At 45.2% G+C, this 25,353-nt stretch overlaps 2 protein-coding genes across 9 annotated transcripts in view; one reads left to right on the forward strand and one right to left on the reverse strand.

The window, feature by feature from the left end:
• pcid2 (PCI domain containing 2) overlaps positions 1–19,805 on the forward strand; it is an 89,128-nt gene extending 69,323 nt beyond the window's left edge. For all 8 annotated transcript variants that reach the window (XM_070894125.1, XM_070894126.1, XM_070894129.1 and 5 more), the window contains 4 exons: positions 887–960; positions 15,266–15,391; positions 15,548–15,671; positions 19,421–19,805. In XM_070894125.1, the coding sequence (XP_070750226.1) occupies positions 887–960; positions 15,266–15,391; positions 15,548–15,671; positions 19,421–19,510 (414 nt within the window). In that variant the 3' untranslated portion in view covers positions 19,511–19,805. The remainder of the gene's footprint in view (positions 1–886; positions 961–15,265; positions 15,392–15,547; positions 15,672–19,420) is intronic.
• A 1,500-nt stretch (positions 19,806–21,305) lies between these two features.
• LOC139275608 (coagulation factor X-like) overlaps positions 21,306–25,353 on the reverse strand; it is a 43,054-nt gene continuing 39,006 nt past the window's right edge. The window contains exon 8 of the mRNA XM_070892778.1: positions 21,306–22,318. Coding sequence (XP_070748879.1) covers positions 21,747–22,318 — 572 coding nt within the window. The 3' untranslated portion in view covers positions 21,306–21,746. The remainder of the gene's footprint in view (positions 22,319–25,353) is intronic.

Genomic DNA, 25,353 nt, shown 5'->3' on the forward strand with positions numbered 1-25,353 from the left:
CTGTATTTCCTGCATTATAACAGTGACTGCATTTCAAAAGCGCTTTGGAATGTCCTGAGTCCTCCTTTCCTCCCTTTTTCTCTTTCTATTTCTATTTTTTCTTTTCATTTCTCAAGCAGACTTTTCTCTAAAGTACTGCGTGCAGTTCTGGTCACCACATTACAGGAAAGATGTGATTGCACTGGAGAGGGTACAGAGGAAATTTACGAGGATGTTGCCAGGACTGGAGAAATTTAGCTATGAGGAAAGATTGGATCGGCTGGGGTTGTTTTCTCTGGAACAGAGGAGGCTGAGGGGGAGACCCTATTGAAGTGTATAAAATTATGAGGGGCTTAGATTGAGTGGATAGGAAGGACCTATTTCCCTTAGCGAAGGGGTCGACAACCAGGGGGCATAGATTTAAAGCAGTTGGTAGCACGTTTAGAGGGGATTTGAGGAGATTTGTTTTCACCCAGAGGGTGGTGGGGGTCTGGAACTCACTGCCTTAAAGGGTGGTAGAGGCAGAGAAACCCTCATAGCATTTAAAAAGTACTTCGATGTGCACTTGAAGTGCCGTAACCTACAGGGCTACGGAGCAAGAGCTGGAAAGTGGGATTAGGTTGGATAGCTCTTTGTCGGCCAGCGCGCACACAATGGGCCGAAATGATCTCCTTCCGTGCTGCAAATCGCTATGATTCTAAATCGGGGAAGGCCCCAGCTGGAAGGCAGACTTCTCCTTAAAACACCGGGTCCATAATTATCTCAAATGCCCCGCATATTGATCCCTATAGCAGTGTAGATGTAACTTCAATACTGAATCAGAAATTGGTTACAGCCCATGGTCTGCCCTGGATTCCGAATGCCATTTCGTTTTTTTTTCTTCCAACACAATATATTTGTTTTACAGGGCCACATGCCGACATTCCAGCTGTTACGGAAATATGACCTTTTGCAGTTTGCTGATGTCACCAAGGCTGTTGGGTATGAATTTTATGGAGACATTGTTTATTTTACATATTCATTTATCTGATTTGTGAAGGAAGCTTTGTCAATTAGTAGGTTTTGAATTTGTACTAACTGGTAACGTTGTGGAGGATAATTCCTCAGTCTCTTCAGTGATTCACTGGCAAATTTTAATTGATGTTCAGAGCCTGCTTTCTTGGAGGCTGAGTTTAACACTGGAGTTATCTAGCGTCGGTTCTAATGGGTTTTGTTTTAGAAAGAAAGCTTGTTCTCATGATAGTTATAAACACTAGTGCGCTTTGTAATAGGAACATTAAAGGTAGTGTTAGGGAGAGTAGTTTCAATGTTAATATGCTCTCCTTAAGCAGTAATCATAGAAATTTACAGCACGGAAGGAGGACATTTTGGCCCATCGTGCCCACGCCGGTATTAGTATTGTTGAAAAATATACCAATCTAATAGAAGAGATGAAAATTTATTTCCCCCAGTCCATATAGATTTGCCAGTTGGGGTCTGACAGCAGAAAACCCTTATTTTTTTAGGCAATCCCCTTGAGTGGAGAATGACTTACTCCCACACTAATATGAGTTCTAAGGTGACTGATGAGACCAATGCAGGTCTACAGTCTCTGTCACAGGTTGAGCAGATGGTGGTTGGAGGGTTGGGTGGGTGGGGTGCTTGGTTTGTCGTACGCTCCTTCCGCTGTTTGTGTTTGACTTCCGCGCGCTCCCGGCAAAGAGACCCGAAGTGTTCGGGGCCTTCTCGGATACATCTCCTCCACTTTGAGTGGTCTTGGGCCAGGGATTCCCAGGTGTCGGTGGGGATGTTGCATTTTTTCAAGGAGCATTTGCGGGTGTCCTTGAAGCGTTTTCTCTGCCCTCCTGGGACTTGCTTGCCGTGTCGGAGCTTGGAGTAAAGCAGTTGTTTTGAGAGTCTCATGTCGGGCATGCGGACTATGTGGAGTTCAATGTGGGGAAGTTTGAGATTAACCACTTTGGACCCAAGAAAGATAGATCAGAGTATTTTCTAAATGGTGAAAAGCTAGGAACTGTGGAGGAGCAGAGAGACTTATGGATCCAACTCCAGAAATCACTGAAAACTAGCAGATAGGTACAACAAATTGAAAAGGCTGATGGAATGTTGGCCTTTATCTCCAGGACTAAAAGGGTTATCGAGCGTGGTCAATGCTTTGACACTGGGGATGCTGGCCTGAGCGAGGACACTGACATTGATGCGCCTATCCTACCAGTGGATTTGCAGGATTTTGCGGAGGCAACGTTGGTTGTACTTCTCCAGTGCTTTGAGGTGCCTAGTGTAGAAAACCACTTAGCTATTGCCAGATGTGCGCCATGTCAATGAGTGGCTTTGTAAGAAGTATTGCAAATTGCCTTCCTTTCCAGTCCTGGCTGTGATCAGGGAATGTCCACGCTTAACACTTCAGCACCAACCTTGCACTTGTGGATGTAATCCCACTTTAATTGAATTTCAAGAGTCTGATTCCATTGGGGCAGGGCAATACTGAGTTCATTGGCTTCTAAGAGCATAGGAAGAGGAGGAGGCCATTCATTCCTCCCCCCTCCCCCCCGAGCCTGTTACGCCGTTCAATTACAGCATGGCTCAGCTGTATCTTAACTCCATCCATCTGTCTCGATTCCGTAACACTTCATACCCTTGCCTAACAAAAATCTATCCATCTCGGTTTTGAAATTTTCAAATGACCCCCAGCCTCAACAGGATTTTGGGGAGAGAGAATTCCAGATTTCAGCTATCGTTGTGTGAAGAAGTGCTTCCTGACATCACTCCTGAACGGCCTAGCCTGATTTTAAGGTTATGCCCCCTTGTTCTGGACTCACCAACCAGAGGAAATCTACCTATCAAATTCTTTAATCATCTTAAACACCTTAATTAGATCACCCCTTAATCTTCTATGTTCAAGAGAATACACGCCTATTCTATGAAACTTGTTCTCAATATTTAACCCTTTTAGTCCTGGAGATAAAGGCCAACATTCCATCAGCTTTTTCAATTTGTTGTGCCTATCTGCTAGTTTTCAGTGATTTCTGGAGTTGGATCCATCAGTCTCTCTGCTCCTCCACAGTTCCTAGCTTTTCACCATTTAGAAAATACTCTGATCTATCTTTCTTGGGTCCAAAATGGTTAATCTCAAACTTCCCCACATTGAACTCCATCTGCCACAGTTTTGTCCACTTACAAAGGGACATTGATAGATTAAGTAACTTTCTGCTCCCGTCTCCGCTATTTACTGTGCCACCTAACTTTAGTGTCATCAGCAAACTTAGATATACGGCTAAAGCTGGCGAGACTACTGAATACTGGGAGGGAGAAATGTCTCAAGTCAGGGACAGTCCCAGCTTGAAGGGTGGGCCTCTCCTTAAAACAATCTTGTCCACAATGACCTCAACTGCCCCATCAATTGATCCCTGTAGCTGTGTAAATGCAACTTCAATCCTGCAATCAGAACTCAGCCACAGTTCATGCCTGCCCTGGAACCATTATTGCCCCGATTCTGTTTCCAGCTACTGACTGTATTCCCAATGACCCGCTGTTGCCTTCCCACCAAGTATCACGGTATGAAGCTTGGCTCAACCATTTATGAGAAGCCTCTAGCGAAAGAAAGCTTACTCCTTGAAAATGGGCTGTCTTTGGCATTTGTAATGTATTTGCTTCATGGGTTCTTTGCTTAAGAATTCATAGCAACACATTGCTATTAAGAACTAGTTGGATTATTAGCAAAAGCAATCACACTATACAGACCAGTTCATCCACCAGGCTCATAACCACCTGCCTAATCGTGGCTCCCCCGAACCCAACTGGCTGGGGTTTTATTGAGACTTATGAACATCACGTGACTGGCTAAGCCACTCCCAACTCAACAGCTCCACAACTATTTTAGTTGCAATACTTTAAACAAGTGCCCCCTGATTAAAGGGGGGGGGGCACACTCCAAAACCTTTTCAGGGTACCCCCTTATTTTTTTATATATTTTTTTTTTCCCGAGGGCACCAAAACACAAATTATACAATTGCCGCCTGGCTAAAAGGGAGGTGGGGGGGGATACTAAAACCGGCACAATAAACAAATTAAACTTTAGACATGGTTCAAATTAAAATTTGGTTGTCGGAGGTGATGATGCACTCCAGTCCCTCCGGCGCCCACCTCTCATGGAAAGCCGCGAGCGTACCGGTGGACACCGCGTACTCCATCTCTAGGGACACCCTGGCTCGCATGTACACGCGGAAGAGAGGCAGACAGTCGAGCTGAACGACCTCCACTGCCTGGATCAGCTGATGGCCCCTTTGGCCATGCCCAGGAGCAGTCCTACGAGGAGGCCTTCCAACCTGCCCTCTCCCCTCCGCACAGGGTGCCCAAAGATTAGGAGCGTGGGACTGAAGTGCAACCAGAATTTGAGGAGCAGCCCCTTCAAATAATGGAATAGGGGCTGCAACCTCGCACCATAAAAACGTGGAACACGGACTCCTCCAGACCGCAGAAATTGCAGGTGGCCTGGGAGCCCGTGAACCGACTTAAAAATTTATGGCACGGGACTGCTCCGTGCACCACCCTCCAGGCCAAGTCCCCAATAAATAGCTCTACAACTATTTTGTTGCAAAACAAAAAAACAATTAAATCAAGTGCCCCCTTATTAAAGGAGGATGGGGGGGGAGGACACTCCAAACAGTTTTTAAATGCGCTTTTTTGTTTTTTTGGGGTGTTTTTTTGTGGGATTTTTTGCAACAGCTCTACAATTCTTTTGTTGCAAAATAAATAAATATTAAATCAAGTGCCCCCTTATTAAAGGGGGGGGGGGACACTCCCAACAGTTTATATGCCTTTTTAATGTTTTTTGTGGGTTTTTTTGTGGTTTTGTGGCACTAAAACACACAAATTATACAAGTGCCTCCTATAAAAGGGGAGGGGGACACTAAAACATGGCAATAAAACAAATGAAACTCTAAAACATATAAAATCAAATTAAAATTTGGTTGCTGGGGGTGATGATGTACTCCCGTCCCTCTGGCGCCCACCTCTCGCAGAAGGCCACGAGCGTACCGGTGGACACCGCGTGCTCCATCTCCAGGGACACCCTGGCTCGGATGTAAGCGCGGAAGAGAGGCAGGCAGGCAGTCAGGCTGAACGACCGCCCGCTGCCTGGACCGGCTGATGGCACACTTGGCCGTGCTCAGGAGCAGTCCTACGAGGAGGCCTTCTGACTTGCCCACTCCCCTCTGCACAGGGTGCCCAAAGATCAGGAGTGTGGGACTGAAGTGCAGACAGTATTTGAGGAGCAGCCCCTTTAAATAATGGAACAGGGGCTGCAACCTTGCACATTCAATAAAAACATGGAACACTGACTCCTCCAGACTGCAGAAATTGCAGGTGGCCTGGGAGCCCGTGAACCAACTTAAAAATTTATTGCACAGGACTGCTCCGTGCATCACCCTCCAGGCCAAGTCCCCAATAAATAGCTCTATAAACATTACAGCGTTTAACCTCCAAACACCAAAAATAAATATATTCAATCTAGGTTCCAAACTGGAGTTCAAAATTATTTTCTGCTCTCGTTCTTGTGCCTCACTGAATTATAGAATCATAGAAATTACAGCGGAGAAGGAGGCCATTCAGTGTGCAGCACTCACTCCTCAATTGAAGTAACTAATCTTATTTCCCTGCCATAGAACCACAGGAGCTTACAGCATACAAAAAGGCTATTTGACTCATCGCCTCTGAGTCAGTTCTTTGCTAGATCAACCCAAAACTAATCCCACTGTCCCACTCACTTCCCCATAGCTCTGTAACTTCCTCTGCTTCAAATATTTATCTAATTTTCCCTTAAAAGATGCAATGGTCTCTGCCTCGACCACTCCCTGTGGCAAAGTATTCCATGCTCCAACAAACCTCTGTGAAGAGATTTCTCCTAACCCTCTCCTTACTCTCTTAATGACAATTTTAAAATTGGATGAGCCTTGTCGCTGACTCCAAACCAGTGGAAATAGTCTTTCCCCATTCACTCTATCAAAGCCCTTCGTTATTTTAATACACCTCGATTAAATTTCCTCTTGGCTTTCTCTGGCCTAGTGTAAATAGTTCCAGTACCTCAAGTCTCTCCTCATAATTTTATAGTTTCCCATCCCTGGCATCATCCTGGTGAATCTACACTGTACACTCTGTATAGCTTTAATATCCTTTCTATAATTTTCCAACAGTCTATCGACTCTGGATCAGTACCTATGGACTGGAGGGTAGCTGATGTAACACCACTTTTTTAAAAAAGGAGAGAGAAAACGGGGAATTATAGACCGGTTAGCCTGACATCGGTAGTGGGGAAAATGTTGGAATCAATTATTAAAGATGAAATAGCAGCGCATTTGGAAAGCAGTGACGGGATCGGTCCAAGTCAGCATGGATTTATGAAAGGGAAATCATGCTTGACAAATCTTCTAAAATTTTTTGAGGATGTAACTAGTAGAGTGGACAAGGGAGAACCAGTGGATGTGGTGTATTTGGACTTTCAAAAAGCTTTTAACAAGGTCCCACACAAGAGATTGTTGTGCAAAATTAAAGTACATGGTATTGGGGATAATGTATTGACGTGGATAGAGAACTGGTTGGCAGACAGGAAGCAGAGAATCGCAGGCAGTGACTAATGGGGTGCCGCAGGGCTCAGTGCTGGAACCCCAGCTATTTACAATATACATCCATGATTTAGATGAAGGAATTGAGTGTAATATCACCAAGTTTTCAGATGACACTAAACTGGGTGGCGGTGTGAGCTGTGAGAAGGACCCTAAGAGGCTGCAGAGTGATTTGGACAGGTTAGGTGAGTGGGCAAATGCATGGCAGATGCAGTATAATGTGGATAAATGTGAGGTTATCCACTTTGGTAGCAAAAACGTGAAGGAAGAATATCTGAATGGTGGCAGATTAGGAAAAGGGGAGGTGCAACGAGACCTGGGTGTCATGGTACATCAGTCATTGAAAGTTGGCATGCAGGTACAGCGGGCGATGAAGAAGGCAAATAGCATGTTGGCCTTCATAGCTAGGGGATTTTAGTATAGGAGCAGGGAGGTTTTACTGCAGTTGTACAGGGCCTTGGTGAGACCTCACCTGGAGTATTGTGTACAGTTTTGGTCTCCTAATCTGAGGAAGGACGTTCTTGCTATTGAGGGAGTGCAGCGAACGTTCACCAGACTGATTCCCGGGATGGCAGGACTGACATATGAGAAGAGACTGGATTGACTGGGCCGGTATTCACTGGTGTTTAGAAGAATGAGAGGGGATCTCATAGAAACATATAAAATTCTGATGGGACTGGACAGGTTAGATGCAGGAAGAATGTTCCCGATGCTGGGGAAGTCCAGAACCAGCGGTCACAGTCTTAGGATAAGGGATAAGCCATTTAGGACCGAGATGAGGAGGAACTTCTTCACTCAGAGAGTTGTTAACCTGTGGAATTCCCTACTGCAGAGAGTTGTTGATGCCAGTTTGTTGGATATATTCAAGAGGGAGTTAGATATGGCCCTTATGGCTAAGGGGATTAAGGGGTTTGGAGAGAAAGCAGGAAAGGAGTACTGAGGTGAATGATTAGCCATGATCTTATTGAATGGTGGTGTAGGCTCGAAGGGCCGAATGGCCTACTCCTGCACCTATTTTCTATGTTTCTATGGAGGATCTAAAAGTGCACACAGCATCATCATCATAGGCAGTCCCTCTAAATCGAGGAAGACTTGCTTCCACTAAAAGTGAGTTCTCAGGTGTCTGTACAGTCCAATATGGGAATTACAGACTCTGTCACAGGTGGGACAGACAGTCGTTGAGGGAAAGGGTGGGTGGGACAGGTTTGTCGCACGCTCCTTCCGCTGCCTGCGCTTGATTTCTGCATGCTCTCGGCGACGAGACTCGAGGTGCTCAGCGCCCTCCAGGATACTCCCCCTCCACTTAAGGCGGTCTTTGGCACACAGCTCTTAACTGTGGCCTAAACAATTCATCACTACTTTACTCTTGTACTTAATACCCCAAAATTATATTGGCTCTTTTTATGGCTTTATCCACCTGCACTTGCACTTTAATGCATTTAAACCCCTAGGTCTCTCTGTTCATCCATCTTTCCTTGAGTATACACTCATATTCTTTGTTTTTCCTCCTAAAATGAACCACCTCACACTTCTCCATATTAAATTGTATTTGCCACTTGTCTGTCCATTCTGCTAACCTGTGCATGTCTTCCTGAAATCTTTTAATATTCTCCTCACTTTGCCAAACCCCCCCCCCCCCCCTACTTTTGCCATCAGCAAATTTTGATAGTGTATTACTCACTTTGTCAAAGAGGAGCCAGCATCATTCCCTGGGGTACATCACTTCCACCCCATCTAACACCTATTTACGCTAAATATTTGTTTTTGTCTATCCTTGCTGTGATGCATGTCTGCTTGAACCATATGCCTGAATTCTTCTAACTAGCCTCTTTTAAGAAACTTTATCGAAAGCATTCTGAAAAGCCATATACACCACATCTACTGCATTCCCTTTATCTATCCAATCAATTACATATCAACATAAGAAATAGGAGCAGGAATAGGCAATAGGGCCCCTTGGGCCTGCTCCACCATTCAATAAGATCATGACTGATCTTCAACATCAACTCCACTTTGCTGGTCTATCCTCGTATCCCTTGATTCCCTTAGTGCCCAAAAATATATTGATCTCAGTCTTGAATAAACTTAGCGACTGAGCATCCACAGCACTCCGGGGTAGAGAATTCAAACTAATCATTAACCCCCTGGGTGAAGAAATCTCTCCTTATCTCAGTCCTAAATAGCCAATCCCTTATCCTAAGATTATGACCTCTAGCTCTACACTCTCCAGCCAGGGGAAACAGCCTCTCAGCATCTACCCTGTCAATCCCTCTAAGAATTTTATATGTTTCAATGTCTCATTCTTTTGAACTCCAGAGAATACAGGCCCATTCTACTCAATCTCCCTTCATTGGACAACCTTTCATCCCAGGAATTAGTCTGGTGAACCTCGAACTGCCTCTAAGGCAAGTATATCCTTCCTTAGATAAGGAGACCACTGGACACAGTACTGCAGGTGTGGTCTCACCAAAGCCCTGTATAATTGCAACAAGACTTCCTTACCCTAACCCTCTAGTAATAAAGGCCAACATGTCATTTGCCATTCTAATATCTTGCTGTTTTTCTTGTCGGAGGACACCTAAATCTCTCAACACCAACATTATATAGTTTCTCATCATTTAAAAAAAATTCTGTTTTTGTATTCTTCCGACCAAAATGGATAAACTCACATTTCCCCACATTATACTCCATCTGCCACCTTATTGCTTACTCACGTAACCTCTCTATATCCCTTTGCAGGCTCTTTGTGTCCACCTCACAGCTTATTTTCCCACCTAGCTTTGTATCATCAGCAAACTTGGATACATTGCACTTGGTTCCTTCATTTAAGTCATTAATATAGATTGTAAATAGCTGAGGTCCAAGCAGTGATCCTTGCGGTATCCCACTAGTTACAGCCTGCCAATCTGAAAATGGCCCGTTTATCCCAACTCTCTGCTTTCTGTCTATTAACCAATCCTCTATCCATGCTAATACATTACCTCCAATCCCCAGAGCCCTCATCTCAACCTTTTATGTAGCACCTTATCGAATGCCACTTGGAAATCTAAATATAGTACATCCACTGGTTCCCCTTTATCTACCCTGCTAGTTACATCCTCAAAAACTCTTAATAAATTTGTCAAACACTATTTCCCTTTCATAAAACCATGTTGACTCTGCCTTAAATAAGTATTTTGTATCTCGCTTCACAGTAGAAGACATAAAATGTATACAAACAGGTTCATATTATGATTTTCTAAGTGCCCTGTTAACAGTTCCTTAACAATGGATTCCAGCATTTTCCCGATGACTGATGTCAAGCTAACTGCCCTGTAGTTTCCTGTTTTCTCTCTCCCTCCTTTCTTGAATACCGGGGTTACATTAGCTACCTTCCAATCTATTGGGACCTTTCCAGAATCTAGGGAATTTTGTAAGATTCATCCACTATCTCTGCAGCCATCTCTTTTAGAAGTAAATCTATGGAATTCTCTGTCCCAGAGAGCTGTGGAGGCTGGATCACTGAATATATTTAAGGCAGAGATAGACAGATTTTTGAGCGAAAAGGGAGTAAGGGGTTATGAGGAACAGGCAGGGAAGTGGAGCTGAGTCCATGATCAGATCAGCCATGATCTTATTGAATGGCGGCGTAGGCTCGAGGGGCTCCTATTTCTTACGTAACCCGAGGATGTAGTCCATCCTGCCCAGGGGGCTTGTCAGCTTTTAGTGCCATTAGTCTCTCGAGTACTTTTTCTCCATTGATATTAATTACTTTAAGTTCCTGACTCATTAGCCCCTTGATTCCCTACTGTTTTGGTATACATTTTATGTCTTCCACTGTGAAGCCAGATACAAAATATTTATTTGAGGTCACTATCATTTCCTTGTTCCACAATATAATTTCTCCTGTCTCAGCCTCCAAGAGACCAACGCTTGCTTTTGCTACTCTCTTCCTTTTTACATACTTGTAGAAGCTCTTATAATCTGCTCTTATATTTCTTGCTAATTTACTCTCATATTCCATTTTTTCCCTTCTGACCAATTTTATGGTCTTCCTTTGCTGGTTTCTAAAGCTCTCCCAATCAGCAGACTTACTGCTATTCTTCGCAACATTATAAACCTCTTTTAATCTAATATTATCCTTAACATCTTCAGTGAGCCACGGATGCATCACTTTTCCTCTGGATTTTTTATTTCTCAATGGAATGTATATTCATTGAGAATATTGCAATATTTCTTTAAATGTTTTCTACTACTTATCTACTGTCATATCTTTTAATTTATTTTCTCAATTTACCTTAGTCAACTCCTCCCTCATACTTACATAATTGGCTTTATTTAAGTTTAAGAGTCTAGTTTCTGACTTAGGGGCCTCAGCTTTTCACTATATTTATTAATCACTTGGATGATGGAATATAGAGCCCCATGTCCAAATTTGCTGACAACACTAAGTTAGGTGGCACAGTAAATAGCGGAGATGGGAGCATAAAGTTGCAAAGAGACATTGACATTAAGTGAGTGGGCAAGCCTGTGGCAGATGGAGTTCAATGTGGGGAAGTGTGTGGTCATCGACTAACGAGCTAAGAAAGATAGATCAGATTATTTTCTAAACAGTAAAAAGCTGTAACCCTTGGACCCTTGGATGGCAGCTTGTCTATCTCGCGCTCCCTCTCTCTCTATTTCTCTTCCTGTCCTATGCTTCTACAAATTCAAGTGTAAAAGTAGAATTGTTTCTACCCCTCTTCTTACGCAAACTCTCCCTTATCTGTAATGTTAGTCACATTCCTTGACCCTTTATCAGAATTGCTCAGAGTCTGTGCCTACACTGCCACTTTTATCTTGACATATCTAAGGTGTCAGTTATGGCTCAGTGGGCAGCACTCTCGTGCCTTGCGTCAGAAGTTGTGGGTTCAAGTCCCACTCCAGGGACTTGAGCACATGAATCTTGGCTGACACTCCAGTGCAATGCTGAGGGAGTGCTGCACTGTCGGAGGTACCGTCTTTCAGATGAGACATTAAATCAAGGCCCCGTCTGCGCGCTCAGGTGGGCGTAAAAGATCTCATGGCACTATTTCGAAGAAGAGCAGGAGCATTTTCTCCAGTGTCCTGGCCAATATTGATCCCTCAATCAATATAACAAAAAAAACCCAGATGATCTGGTCTGTTCATTGTTGTACAGCTTTCTTGCTCTTTTCGCTTCGTTGCTTTAAACACACACTCAGTTGTAGTAATGGCAGGATCAGGTCTTTTATTCAGACATTCATACTGTACAAACCAAGTATGTAAGCTACTGAGACACAAACACTTCACAAGCCAACTTTCTGCTTACTCCGATTTCCAATGGCTACTTGTGAGGCACACACCTTCTGAATGTCCAGTGTCTAATGTGTGTGTGTCAAACTCTCATCTTTACACCCAAAAAGCCTTTGAACTTTGTATAGTACATTTAGACAATTAACATGCAGACGATGTAGAATGGCATTGTCCTGAAATCACGACTAACTGCTTTCTGAACTACTATACACAAACCAGATAATAGTAACAAAGGTACACTCAAATACGTAACATACAGACGATGTCATCAGATTATTATTTACATCGTAAAAAAGGTACACTCAAATACTTAACATACAGATAAATGACCAGCTACTCATTTCAATGGCTAAATGGCTCCATATCGTCTAGCAGCCTGTTTTGATCCAATCATCCTGTTTTAATCCATACTTCAATCATCCAACTTTTAACCCTGAAGTGTTTCAGAAATGCAAGCTTGCACTCCCACAATCATTATCACATTGCTGTTTGTGGGAGTTTTCTGTGAAAATTGGCTGTCGTATTTCCCACATTACAACAGTGACTACTCTCCAAAAAGTACCTGTACGTCATTGGCTGTAAAGCGCTTTGAGAAGTCCGGTGGTCGTGAAAGACGCTATATAAGTCCAAGGCTTTCTTTTCTTTTTCTTTTCTATATTCTCAGCACATCCTCAATGTCCGCTTTATCTTGTCTTTACAAAAAAGATGCTTGAAACCTGCAACGTAAGCAGTTTTCAGCATCACCTCACCCAGCCTATCATTCTGCTTTCTGGGTAACCTGACTATTTCATGATCCTTAGCTACTATCCAATGATTCCTAGCTATCTTATATTTCTAAGCGTGCATTGTTTATGCTTTAAGATGTCTAGCCTAGAATTAGGTTTGGATGAGGTGTTTTTAACACATAAACCTAAGTTTTATACGCTGAAAAAGTCTAGTTTTACAACAGATACAAAAATAATTAAAACGACTAATGGAATATTGGCCTTTATCTCAAGAAGGCTCTAATACAAAGAGATGGAAGTTCTGTTATAGTTATATAAAGTTCCGGTTAGACTCCATTTAGAGAACTGCGTTCAGTGCTGGGCACTGCCACTCGGGAAGGCTATATTGGCCTTGGAGGGGGTGCAGAGCAGATTCACCAGAATAGTACCGGGGCTGAAAGGGTTACATTATGAGGACAGTTTGCATAGAGTAGGCTTGTATACAGAAGATTGAGGGGTAATTCTACAACAGTGTTTTTATCTCACAACCTCGAAGCTTCTTTCTATAATATTTCCTCACTATTTATTTCAGCCAAGCCTTCTGCTCCTATCCCAATAGTTTTATTAAACCTGCTCTCCCTCTACAGTCTCAAACATATACTTTCCTCACCCCTTACCATATTAGTTTAAATCTTCCTCACTGTTCTATCTTCTCTGCAAAGAGATTGGTGCCATTTCTGTTCACTTGAAGGCTGTCCCTTCAGTGTAGCTGTCCCCTGTTCCAGAACTCACTCCAGTGCCCTAAGTGTGTGAACCCTTCCCGCCTGCACCAGTCCTGCAGCCACGCATTGACTTCCTTAATTATCCTCTCCTTAACCTGCCTAATGCATGCCCTGTCCTTTATCATTTTTACAGCTTATTTTCTTAAAATATTTTCCAATTCCTTTTTAAGTGATGTTGCATTATCTACATCAATAGCCAGTAATGCAGCATTGGCCCAAAACATCATCATCATAGGCAGTCCCTCGGAATCGAAGAAGACTTGCTTCCACGCTAAAAATGAGTCCTTAGGTGGCCAAACAGTCCAATACAAGAGCCACAGTCCCTGTCACAGGTGGGATAGATAGTCGTTGAGGGTAAGGGAGGGTGGGACAGGTTTGCCGCACGTTCTTTCCGCTGCCTGCGCTTGATATCTGCACGCTCTCGGCGATGAGACTCGAGGTGCTCAGTGCCCTCCCGGATGCACTTTCTCCACTTAGGGCGGTCTTTGGCCAGGGACTCCCAGGTGTCGGTGGGGATGTTGCACTTTATCAGGGAGGCTTTGAGGGTGTCCTTGTAACGTTTCCTCTGCCCACCTTTGGCTCGTTTGCCGTGAAGACATTTCGAGTAGAGCGCTTGCTTTGGGAGTCTCGTGTCTGGCCAAAACAGCAGCTAGCCATTGTCAGATCTGGGTCCACTATGAGCCTGGCTCTCCTCAGCAAAAAAAAATCTACTAATCCAGAATCATCTTGAGACCAAGGACAACCCATAACTCCTTTCATGGGTGACAAATGCCCTCCTTAAAACCCTGTCCCCATCCCCTCCCTAATAAAACGAAAGAGCTCATGGAATTTTTCACTTCAAAGATTGAGGTATTTGGTACAGCTGCCTCTGCTACTTGCTCCCCTTCCTCTCTGGCCCTGCTCCCAGTCTCCAACCCACTGGAGCCCTCATGCCATGTCATTGCAGTTTCTCTCCCATTTCCCTCCCAACACCAGCCTTTCCAAGCCTATCTCTTTCATTGAACCCATCTCCTGCTCACTTAATTTCCTCCCCCAGTGAACTCTTGGCCATTTGGATAAGGATCTTCCTGACACCAAATCCAGCGAACATTGTTAATGGCTCCCTTTCCTCAGGCACAATCCCTCTCCCCTTCAAAACCTCCATTATCACGCTCCTCAAAATAACTGACGCTTAATCTATAGGTCCTCTCTAACTAGAACTCCATCTTTAACATCAATGTTAATAAATCTCAATGTTCAACTCTCCAGTCCAGATTCTACCCTGCTTATAACACCAAGACCACCCTAGGCAAAGTTACAAATGACATCCTGGAAGACTCCACTGTCCCTCTTTATTTCCGACTTCTCCACAGCATTTAGCATGGTCGACTTTCTGGAATTCCTGTCTAAAATCCTTCACTTCTCAACAACAACTTGCATTTGTACAGTGCAACATCCCAAGGTTATTCATAGGAGCATTATCAAACAAAATTTGACATATGGGTGGGCTGGAGTGGAGGGCGGGGGGCTGGAGGGGGGCCGGTGTGCGTGGGGGGGGGGGAACGGTGTGCGGGTAGGTGGGGAGGCGGTATATGGGGGGGGCGGTGTGCAGGGAGGCGGGAGTTGGAGGGGGGGGTGCTGGAGGGTGGGCCAGTGTGTGTGTGGGGGGGAGGGGCTGGAGGGTGGGCCGGTGTGTGTGGGGGGGGTGTGGTTGCTGGAGGGGAGGCGGGGGGGGTGGGGGCAGTGTGCAGGGAGGGGGGGATGCGGCAGGTTGAAGGGGGGGCTGGTGTTCAGTGGGGGCAGGAGGGAGGGGGTGCCACAGGTTAGAGGGGGCCAGTGTCAGTGCTGGTTGGGGAAGGTCTAGTTAGGGTGTGCGGTCACTTTGTTTTGAATTTATTTTGTTTTCAATTAGTGAAGGGAACCTTCTGCTATTGAACGAAGCGTTGGCAAAACACGAGGCTTTCTTCATTCGTTGTGGAATCTTTCTAATACTTGAAAAATTGAAAATCATCACATACAGAAACCTTTTCAAGAAAGTGTAAGTGCACAACACACCTTCATTGTATAGACACTTCATTTGCCGTCAGCATTTATTGTGCATTTCTATAGGGCAGCGATCTTTGTGCGAACAGTTATGATGTTTCCTTATTAACCAGCAGTTTGCTTTACATTTAACTTCATTCTGTTGTTTCAGGTATTTGTTGCTCAGGACACACCAGCTGCCGCTCGATGCTTTCCTGGTTGCTCTTAATTTCATGCAAGTTGAGGATGTTGATATTGATGAAGTCCAGTGTATTTTAGCAAACCTCATTTACATGGTATGTGTTAGATCATCCATGCCGTGGTTTGATCCCCAATTTTCAATTTGAAGGAAATATCGATTTCAAAATATCAGAATTGTTATTACCAGGTTGTAGAAAAGTGCATTAAATGAGCAGGGGGAGTGAGATTAATTGGATAGCTCTTTCAAAGCCAGCAGAGGCACGATGGGCCGAATGGCCTTCTGTGCTGTAAGAGTCTATGATTCCATGACTCTTAATAGTTGCCCTTTGTCTTCCAGGCAATACAAATATTAGTGTATTTAGTAGTTGATAAAATAAAATAGATTAGGTAGCTTCCATACCTGCCAGTATCAAGGTTTTCAGGTCCAGTCAGTGTTTGATGACAAAAGACCAGGTCCCCTCCAACCTGCTTCTGGTGGTTTGACAGATCCCTCCCTATTATTTGCATGCTTTATATTAGGATAGTTGAAGTCCCCCATTATTACTAATCCATAGTTCTTGCACCTCTCTAATTTCCCTGAAAATTTGTTCCTCTATATCTTTCCCACAAGTTGGCAGCCTATAGAATACACCTAGTAGTGTAATGGCACCTTTTGTTTCTCAACTCTAACCAAATAGATTCTGTCCTTCACCCCTCCAGGACATCCTCTCTCTCCAGCGCTGTAATATTCTCCTTAATCAATACTGCCATCCCACCTCCTTTCTTTCTTTCCCTATCTTATTCCCAAGTATCTATTTGCACCTGCAGCTCACCAACCTTATTTACCACACTTCGTGCATTCACACACATGTGCTGTAAACTTATTTTAGACCGCCTTGTATTCTCTCTTAGTCTGACCCCACCAAATACCGTACTATCTATCTCTCCCAATCCTTTGTGCATCTTGTTTCTCCTTTCTAATGCTACATCTTGCTGCCCACCCCCTCCGTTCCCCCACTTACCCCCTCCGTTCCCCCACTTACCCCCTCCGTTCCCCCACTTACCCCCTCCGTTCCCCCACTTACCCCCTCCGTTCCCCCACTTACCCCCTCCGTTCCCCCACTTACCCCCTCCGTTCCCCCACTTACCCCCTCCGTTCCCCCACTTACCCCCTCCGTTCCCCCACTTACCCCCTCCGTTCCCCCACTTACCCCCTCCGTTCCCCCACTTACCCCCTCCGTTCCCCCACTTACCCCCTCCGTTCCCCCACTTACCCCCTCCGTTCCCCCACTTACCCCCTCCGTTCCCCCACTTACCCCCTCCGTTCCCCCACTTACCCCCTCCGTTCCCCCACTTACCCCCTCCGTTCCCCCACTTACCCCCTCCGTTCCCCCACTTACCCCCTCCGTTCCCCCACTTACCCCCTCCGTTCCCCCACTTACCCCCTCCGTTCCCCCACTTACCCCCTCCGTTCCCCCACTTACCCCCTCCGTTCCCCCACTTACCCCCTCCGTTCCCCCACTTACCCCCTCCGTTCCCCCACTTACCCCCTCCGTTCCCCCACTTACCCCCTCCGTTCCCCCACTTACCCCCTCCGTTCCCCCACTTACCCCCTCCGTTCCCCCACTTACCCCCTCCGTTCCCCCACTTACCCCCTCCGTTCCCCCACTTACCCCCTCCGTTCCCCCACTTACCCCCTCCGTTCCCCCACTTACCCCCTCCGTTCCCCCACTTACCCCCTCCGTTCCCCCACTTACCCCCTCCGTTCCCCCACTTACCCCCTCCGTTCCCCCACTTACCCCCTCCGTTCCCCCACTTACCCCCTCCGTTCCCCCACTTACCCCCTCCGTTCCCCCACTTACCCCCTCCGTTCCCCCACTTACCCCCTCCGTTCCCCCACTTACCCCCTCCGTTCAATTAGTTTAAACTCTTACCAGCAACTCCCCCTGCCTCCCCGCCCACGCAAGGATATTGGTCCCAGTTCTGTTGAGATGGAATCCATCCAGCCTGTACAGGTCCCACCTCCCCCAGAACAGTCCCAGGAATCTAAAGCCCTCCCTCCTGCACCATCTCTCCAGCCACACATTCATCTGCTCTATCTTGCTATTTCTGTACTCGCTAACTCGGAGTAATTTGGAGATTGCTACCTTTTGACGTCCTACTTTTTAATCTCTTTCCTAGTTCCCTAAAATCCTTCTTTTCACTTATGTCATTGATACTGATACGGACCACGACTTCTGGCTGTTCACCCTCCCCCCTTAGAATGTGACATCCTTGACCCTGTCACCAGGGAGGCAACAAACCATCCTGTAGTCAGCTCTGCAGCCACAGAAGCAGCTGTCTGTTCCCCTAGCTCCTAGCAGTATTGCTTTCCCGCTCTTTCTCCTCACCACCACCCTCCCTGCCCTGTACAGCTGAGCCACCTGTGATGCCATGGACTTGGCTCTGGCTATACTCCCCAGAGGAACCCCATCACCCTCACCAGTATTCTGCTTGGAGAGTGAGATGTACTTGGGGGACTCCTGCACTACCTGCCTGGTTCTCCTTGTCTGTCTGACGGTCACTCATTTCCTCTCCGCCTGCACACCTTTACGCTGCGGGGTGACTCCTCCTGAAATGTGCTATCCGCCAAGGCTCTCGGCCTCACGGATGCACTGCAATCCGAAACCTGGAGCTTGAGCTCCTCTAGCTGATGACACTTCCTGCACATGTGGTTGCCTAGGAGACACGGGAAGCGTCCTGGAGTTTCCACATGGCACAAGATGTGCATTTCACGGGACCAAGGTGCCCGGCCATGCCTCTACTTAATAGATTATTAAGTAACTTAAGAGAAATAAACTTAAGACTTAAAAACAATCACCAACTCATCATCATAATAGCCAGTTCCTCGAGTCGAGGATGACTTGCTTCTACGCCAAAAAGTTCACAGGTGTTTCAATGAAGGACCTAATATTCCAGGTTCCAAACTAAATCTTGAAGGGTGGAAGATGCCTGTGTGTGGATTTTTTTAATGTGTGGTGACCGTTGCACACCAGACACCACACGGGCTTGACAGAGCTAGGTCTTGGTCCAAGACGACTGGAGCACGGACCTAGCGCGCACACATATCGTAGGGTGGGCTGGCCCGTGCTGCCCCTGGGCCCTCGCCTCTTCTTGGTCCTGAACTCACACCTCTCCTGGGCTCCGACCACGTCCCTCTACAATCTCTCACCGTTCCTGTTGTACCTGCCCACGCTCCAATCACCGACCTGGATCTTGGTGATGTCCCTCTTCGCTGCCGTTGCTCTCCTGTTCTAGCACGTGCTGCTCCCTGGAGTGGTATGCTGCCACGCTGCTCCTTCCGCGGAAGGAATCAGCAATTACTTAGCTCCTTCCCTCGTGCTGATGTCACTTACCTCGCTCCCTGACACTCGCTCTTGGCTGACCTTTATGTATGGCCGCTACCCTCGCTCTCCCGCAGGCCTGCTCTCATGTCTATTAACTTAGAGACCTTGGATTCTGTGGCTGCACTCCTTCCAGTCCGATGTCTCAATCGCCTTTCTCCTCTCCATCGAATTTCTACGCTCGGTTTGCGATTTACCCAGCTCTGTCTCCAAGCTCTGTGCTCAAGCATATACATGCAAGTCTTTTCTTTCTCACCAACATCACAAACACATTACCTGGTCATTGTGGTCACAATCGTTGATGTGCGCAAATTGGCTGCAGCATTTCATACATTACAACAGTGACTATGCTTCAAAAAGTACTTTGAAGCAGTCACTGTGAAGGCCTTTGGGATGTCCTGAGGTTGTGAAAGGCGCTATAGAAATGGTAAATGGTATGGAGTAGCATTTGTATGTGGTCACATTCATTCTTTGTTTTGCAGGGACACATCAAGGGTTACATCTCTCACCAGCATCAGAAGCTTGTTGTCAGTAAACAGAACCCTTTCCCGCCATTGTCCTCTGTATGTTAACCAATCGTGGCTGGAAGTTCACATATTCCCTCTGCCCAGCAATCCCAGGACACACACGTGGCAGCGGCTGATGTCCTCATTACCAAGGGTCAATTGTAAAGCTCAGGATGATGTGACTTGCATTGCAGTGAGGATTCCCTGCCTGCCATCATTTGATGTGTTTCCTCTGACATTGCCTCAGTGTAATGTTGTATTTCTCTTTAAAAATGCAAATTATAATGCAGGGTATATTTTGTTACCTTGAACTTTTTGTTATGTGACCCGATATTGTAATAAATACAAACATTTTTTTTTAGATTGACGTATGCTTTTTGCTGCAGAAACCCAAGGATTTACATTATACTGTCACCACATGAATAATTTCTACCTCATCTATTGTAAAATGCTTCATAATGGAACACACAAACTGCCAAAAATTTAAATTTGTTGCCCTCAAACACCAGAAACTAAATCCCATACAAAATATATCGTACACCCTCCGCTAAATTTGCCTCTTCACATCTTGTTACATGGATTAGTGCGTTGCCTACCTGATGTGATTTGTTGCTGTTTTATGAATATGACATTTGAGCCAAAGAGGTGCAGTTGTGACTTGTACTTTACACATCGGATATGAACGCAGGAGATGCAAAAAACGTGTTCTAGACGGGCAGCCGACCTTTCAGTGCGTTTCTCATGTACTAGTTAATGTTGTAGGGGAGAGCTGGGGGTGCAATTTGAGGAGAGGTACATGTCGGAACATATATCTCTCCACTGAGAGAATTTGGAAAGACGTCTAAGAGAAGAGGGAATTCCCGCTAGATTGCGCTCAGCGCAAGTCGCCTGAACTCGGCCAAACCAGTGCAAAAGATCGTGGAATTTCAAGCGCAGATTATGTCCAACACAAATCGAGTTTTGGCAATCTTTTGCAGTAGTTAATAAACATCATGCCAAAAGCTGGCCTTTGTCCATTAAACTGGCCAAGCCTCCAGATCGAATGCATCGCCGTGCCGAGTTTCCACTAATTGCACTTGTTTGCAGGCCTTCGAGGAGGCTCTTAAAATTAAGATAGCTATTTTAGGCGCAAAGACACTAATATGCACCATTTTTAAAACTTTTGATTATATATTTTCTTTAATTTACTAAGAAACTGACGACACACCAATATAACTAGTAAATTGCTCTGTATAGTTTTGTCATTTTCAGTATTGAAAAGCGGATTACTCACAGGTGATGGACTTGATTAAAAATGCTTATTTTTTTTGTGATAAACCCATTCTCAGCTGTATTAATAAAACTGTACCAGGTTACCACTCTTAAATATATCGGAATATTTTTCCAAAAAAAATGTTCTAAAACACTGCCCGATTGTCCTGCTTCATGGCAACTTTTACATTTGGCGATATGCAAATGAGTTTGCGTGAAGCTTGGGGGGGAAAAGAAACATTTCTCAAAACTGCCGCAATTTGCACCCGGATTGCCGATTCCGGCCATAGTGGAAACTCTACCGCAAGATCTCCCCAGAGACAGGAAAGCATGCATTTTTCAATGGGCATCAGCAGTGTCATCATCGGCCTCTCTGGCCTCCTTCGGGACTTCTCTGCCCAGGCTACTACGGCCAATGTCACAGGACATCAACTCGTTTGCTTAAATATTCAGATTAGTGTTGGTATTTCACTGTCCAATCTGTAACGGTATTCGTGCTAAAACTCTGAACTATAGTTACAAAGATCAGACTAGATAAAAAATATGGCAGAAGTTCAGTTAGGTAACATTTTTTGAACACTGTGGGAGAATCAAATATTTCACACATCATCATCCCCAATTATTATCACCACCGCTGTCATTGTCACCATCAGCAGTATCACCGGTCTCCGTATCGTTACATCATTTTTCAATTACTTCACATCACAACAGTGACTACACTTAAAAATAAAAGGACTTCATTAGTGTAAAGCACATTGGGACGTCTGGTGGTCGTGAAAGGCGCTATATAAATGCAAGTCTTTTCTTTATCATTTCATCAATTTTCTGGAATGGTTTAAACCAGTTCCTATTCCCATGCTTGAACATCTATTTTTTTTCTTGCTGTAAATGCCCACACGGAGTTAGAATCAGGGAAGATGTAGAACTTGAGTCAGTAAAATAATTATTTTTTAATCACTTTTTTCCAAGAATGCCAGCTCAATTCTTTCTTCTTGTAACTCCATCTATAGGAACATTGGTGACAAAAACATATCCTGAAGTAGTTAGCCTGTTATGTTGGGCGCACATCTAGTGGCCTGAGAGCGACTTGCCTCATTATCTTTTTAATCCAATTTATATATCTTGATACTTTTGTGTAAACTGGTATCACATTACAGTTGTATTCTCCTACTCCTAAACTCATGCCTGTCAAATACCACACACCCCTATACTTAGTGACAAAGGGACTTCCTCTGGTTAAATAACACAGTGGATCTGCTAGTTCTTCGAACCCTGCGCAGAACATTCGATGCACAACGGGAAAAGGCTGCAGCCCCTCACATTTGGCATGCTCGATGTAAGGAACGTACGGGACACCGAGTAGAACTGGCTGTTCAACACGTCCCTGTTTCAGTTTCCATCCACTCGTGGCCCCATATTCAGAGTTCATCAAAAAGAATTCGGCAAAATCTGTCTCGGGAAGACAGATGGGGATGGTGTAGTTGTTGAACTCAATTGGTGTCTCTAGCTCCAGCAGTGCAATGTCATTCTCAAAGGTAGCCTGTGTGTACCTTGAATGAATGTGTATTCGACTGACGTTCAGTGTTTGCTCAGTATCTTCATCTACTTCCAGGTTGTGTTCTCCTATTAAAAAAGGACAAAATAGATTTTCAGCCTGCAGAAATGTACAATTTCAATTTAAAAAAAAAGATACTGGGCTTGAATTCACGGCGCATACGATATGCGCCTAAACCCAAAATTTGCGAACTGTTGACTAGGCCTGTATTCACTAGAGTTTAGAAGAATGAGAGGGGATCTCATTGAAACGTATAAAATTCTGCGGGGTTGGATAGAATGGATGCGGGGAGGATGTTTCCCCTGGCTGGGAAGTCTAGAACAAGGGGTCACAGTCTCAGGATACGGGGTAGGAAATTTAAGACTGAGATGAGGAGAAATTTTTTCACTCAGAAGGTGGTGAACCTGTTGAATTCTCTACCACAGAAAGCTGTGGAGGCCAAGTCACTGAATATATTTAAGAGGGCAATAGATAGATTTCTAGAAACAAAAGGCATCAAGGGATATGGGGAAAAAGCGAGAATATGGTGTTCAGATAGAGGATCAGCCATGATCATATTGAATGGCGGTGCAGGATCGAAGGGCCAAATGGCCTACCATTGCTCCTATTTTCTATGTTTCTATGTCAAGAATCCTCTTGATAGATCGCACACATTCAAAGGAAAAGGGCCTCTGCAGACAGAGAGTTGGGCTATTTGCCCAGCGAATGCCCTTGAAATTCTTACCACTGATTTAAAAACAGGCCTACTTTTATCAGCATAAGACTTTTAAATTACAGAAAAATACATAGAACAATCATTTAAACATTTAAAATAAGGCAAGTTTATTTTTAGATCCTTTAAAATGTGTAAATTTATTTTTCAAAATTTAATTTGTTTTAAATAATTAGTTAAATGCGTAGAGCCCCAGGAACGCAAGTCGCCGAACCTCAGGGACCACCAGGTATTTTCATAGAAACTTTTGAAGTCAGAGGCATCCGCCCGCAGGAAGCCTCCGACCGCAAATTCTGGGCCATAATAAGAAAGAGCTTGTATTTATATAAAACCTTTTACAACTTCAGAACGTCCCAAAGAGCTTTACAGCCAATAAATTAATTATTTAAGTGTCGTCACTTGTAGGGAAACAGCAGCCAATTTGCATACAGGAAGGTCCCACAAACAGAAATGGGATACCTGACCAACTAATCTGTTTTAGAGGGTGTTGGTTGAGAGAACAATATTAGCCAGGACACTGGGAGTACTCTCCGGCTTGAACAGGAGCAAAGTGCATGGGGTGCAGTTCCTGTCAAGCGCGAGCCTGGGGCAGAACAAAAATAGCTATCATTTTAAAATTAAAACAATAGAACTATACACCTCATACTTCAAACAATATATTGGGGAACTAAAGTTAACACGCAAGCAATTAAGAAGGCAAATGCATTGTTAACCTTTATTGTAAGGGGGGCCGAAATTGTCCCTTTCTTTCAGGCCTCTGGCTGCCTGAAAGCAGCGATCGCAGGGCGGCACGGAATGGCTGCCGAGACTCCGCGGAGGGGCCGCCATTTTGAAAATTGCCCTTCCTCGGGTTTGGAGCAGTGTCCGGGACAGCTCCGCTTGTTTTCCCGCTGCGGCATGCACGCGCGACCACTTCCCAAAATTGCCCCTTTCCTGGAATTGCACCCTATGAGCGGCGCCCCCACCGATTGGTGCCTCCGAAAACCTTTTGCTGTTGGTACACTCTCTCTGGCCTTAAAGGGGAGATGTCGTTGCCCGCAACGGCATTTTTTTTGTTGGCCGACTGCCACGTCGGGCCGACAGTTATGGCCGCAGGTTCGGCCAGGCCGCCAACAGGCAGCTTGGCAACCTCTCGAGTGCCAGGTCGCTGGCCGGCCGAAACCCTCCCTGGTGGCCCAGTGTTTGCCACTAAAGTGGCTGCAGAGTTCGCAGCGGGCCCTCCCCTTTAACTAAAGGGGAGGGACGTTGTGACACGCCAGCGCAATGACATCATCAGCGCAGCGCTGATGACCGACAGCCTCGGCTACTCCACCCTGCCCCCACTTCCGCCCCGCTAGTGTCGGCCACTCCGCCCCGACCCCACTTATGTCCCCATGATGAGGCCATTCCCGCCCCGCTCAAAAAAAATCTCCGAAGTGCTGAATTTCTCCGGTTAGGCCGCATTGGGGCAGCCAGAACACAGGGAAAATGGTAGCGTCACCTTGTTTCCGGCGGTGGCCAATTTTGGCCCCAGGAAGCCATGCTGCAATTATATACGACTTTGCTGAGACCACACCTGGAGTATTTTGTTCAGTTTTGGTCTCCTTACCGAAGGAAGGAGATACTTGCCTAAAAAGGGGTGCAACAAAGGTTCACTAGATTCATTCCTGGGATGAGAGGGCTGTTCTATGAGGCGAGATTTAGAATGACCCTATATTCTCTGGCATTCAGAAGAATGAGGTGTGATCTCATTGAAACGTATAAAATTCATAGAGGGCTTGACAGGGTAGATGCCGAGAGGCCGTTTCCCCCTAGCTGGGGAGTCTAGAACCTGGAGTCACAGTCTCAAGATAAGGGGTTGGCCATATAGGACTGAGACGAGGAGAAATATCTTAATTCAAAGGATTTTGAACCACTGGAATTCTCTACCCCAGAGGGATGTGGATGCTCAGTCGTTGAGTATATTTAAAACTGAGATCGATAGATTTTTGGACCCAAATGGAATCAAGGGATATGGGGATAGGACAGAAAAGTAGAGTTGATATACAAGTTCAGCCATGATCGTATTGAATAGTGGAGCAGGCTTGATGGGCTGTATGGTCTACTCCAGCTATTTCTTGTGTTCCTAATTTATAAGCTGTCTATAAATTACAGAAATATTAAGGCAGTAAATTCATAGAATTACATAGTATTTACAGCACAGAAACAGGCCATTCGACCCAACAGGTCAATGCCAGTGCTCATGATCCATATAAACCTTCTCCCACAGTACTACTTCTCACCCTCTCAGCATAATCTTCTATTTCAGCTGGCAGTATAAAGGGCGCCTAGACTCAGTTGGCGGTCTGTGGGTACAGGGGACAGATATGAAGAAAAGTTGAACAGGTCGGGACCATACTCATTGGCGTTTAG

Source organism: Pristiophorus japonicus, chromosome 11 (assembly GCF_044704955.1).
Source record: "Pristiophorus japonicus isolate sPriJap1 chromosome 11, sPriJap1.hap1, whole genome shotgun sequence".
In the NCBI taxonomy this organism is placed as follows: Eukaryota; Metazoa; Chordata; class Chondrichthyes; family Pristiophoridae; genus Pristiophorus; species Pristiophorus japonicus.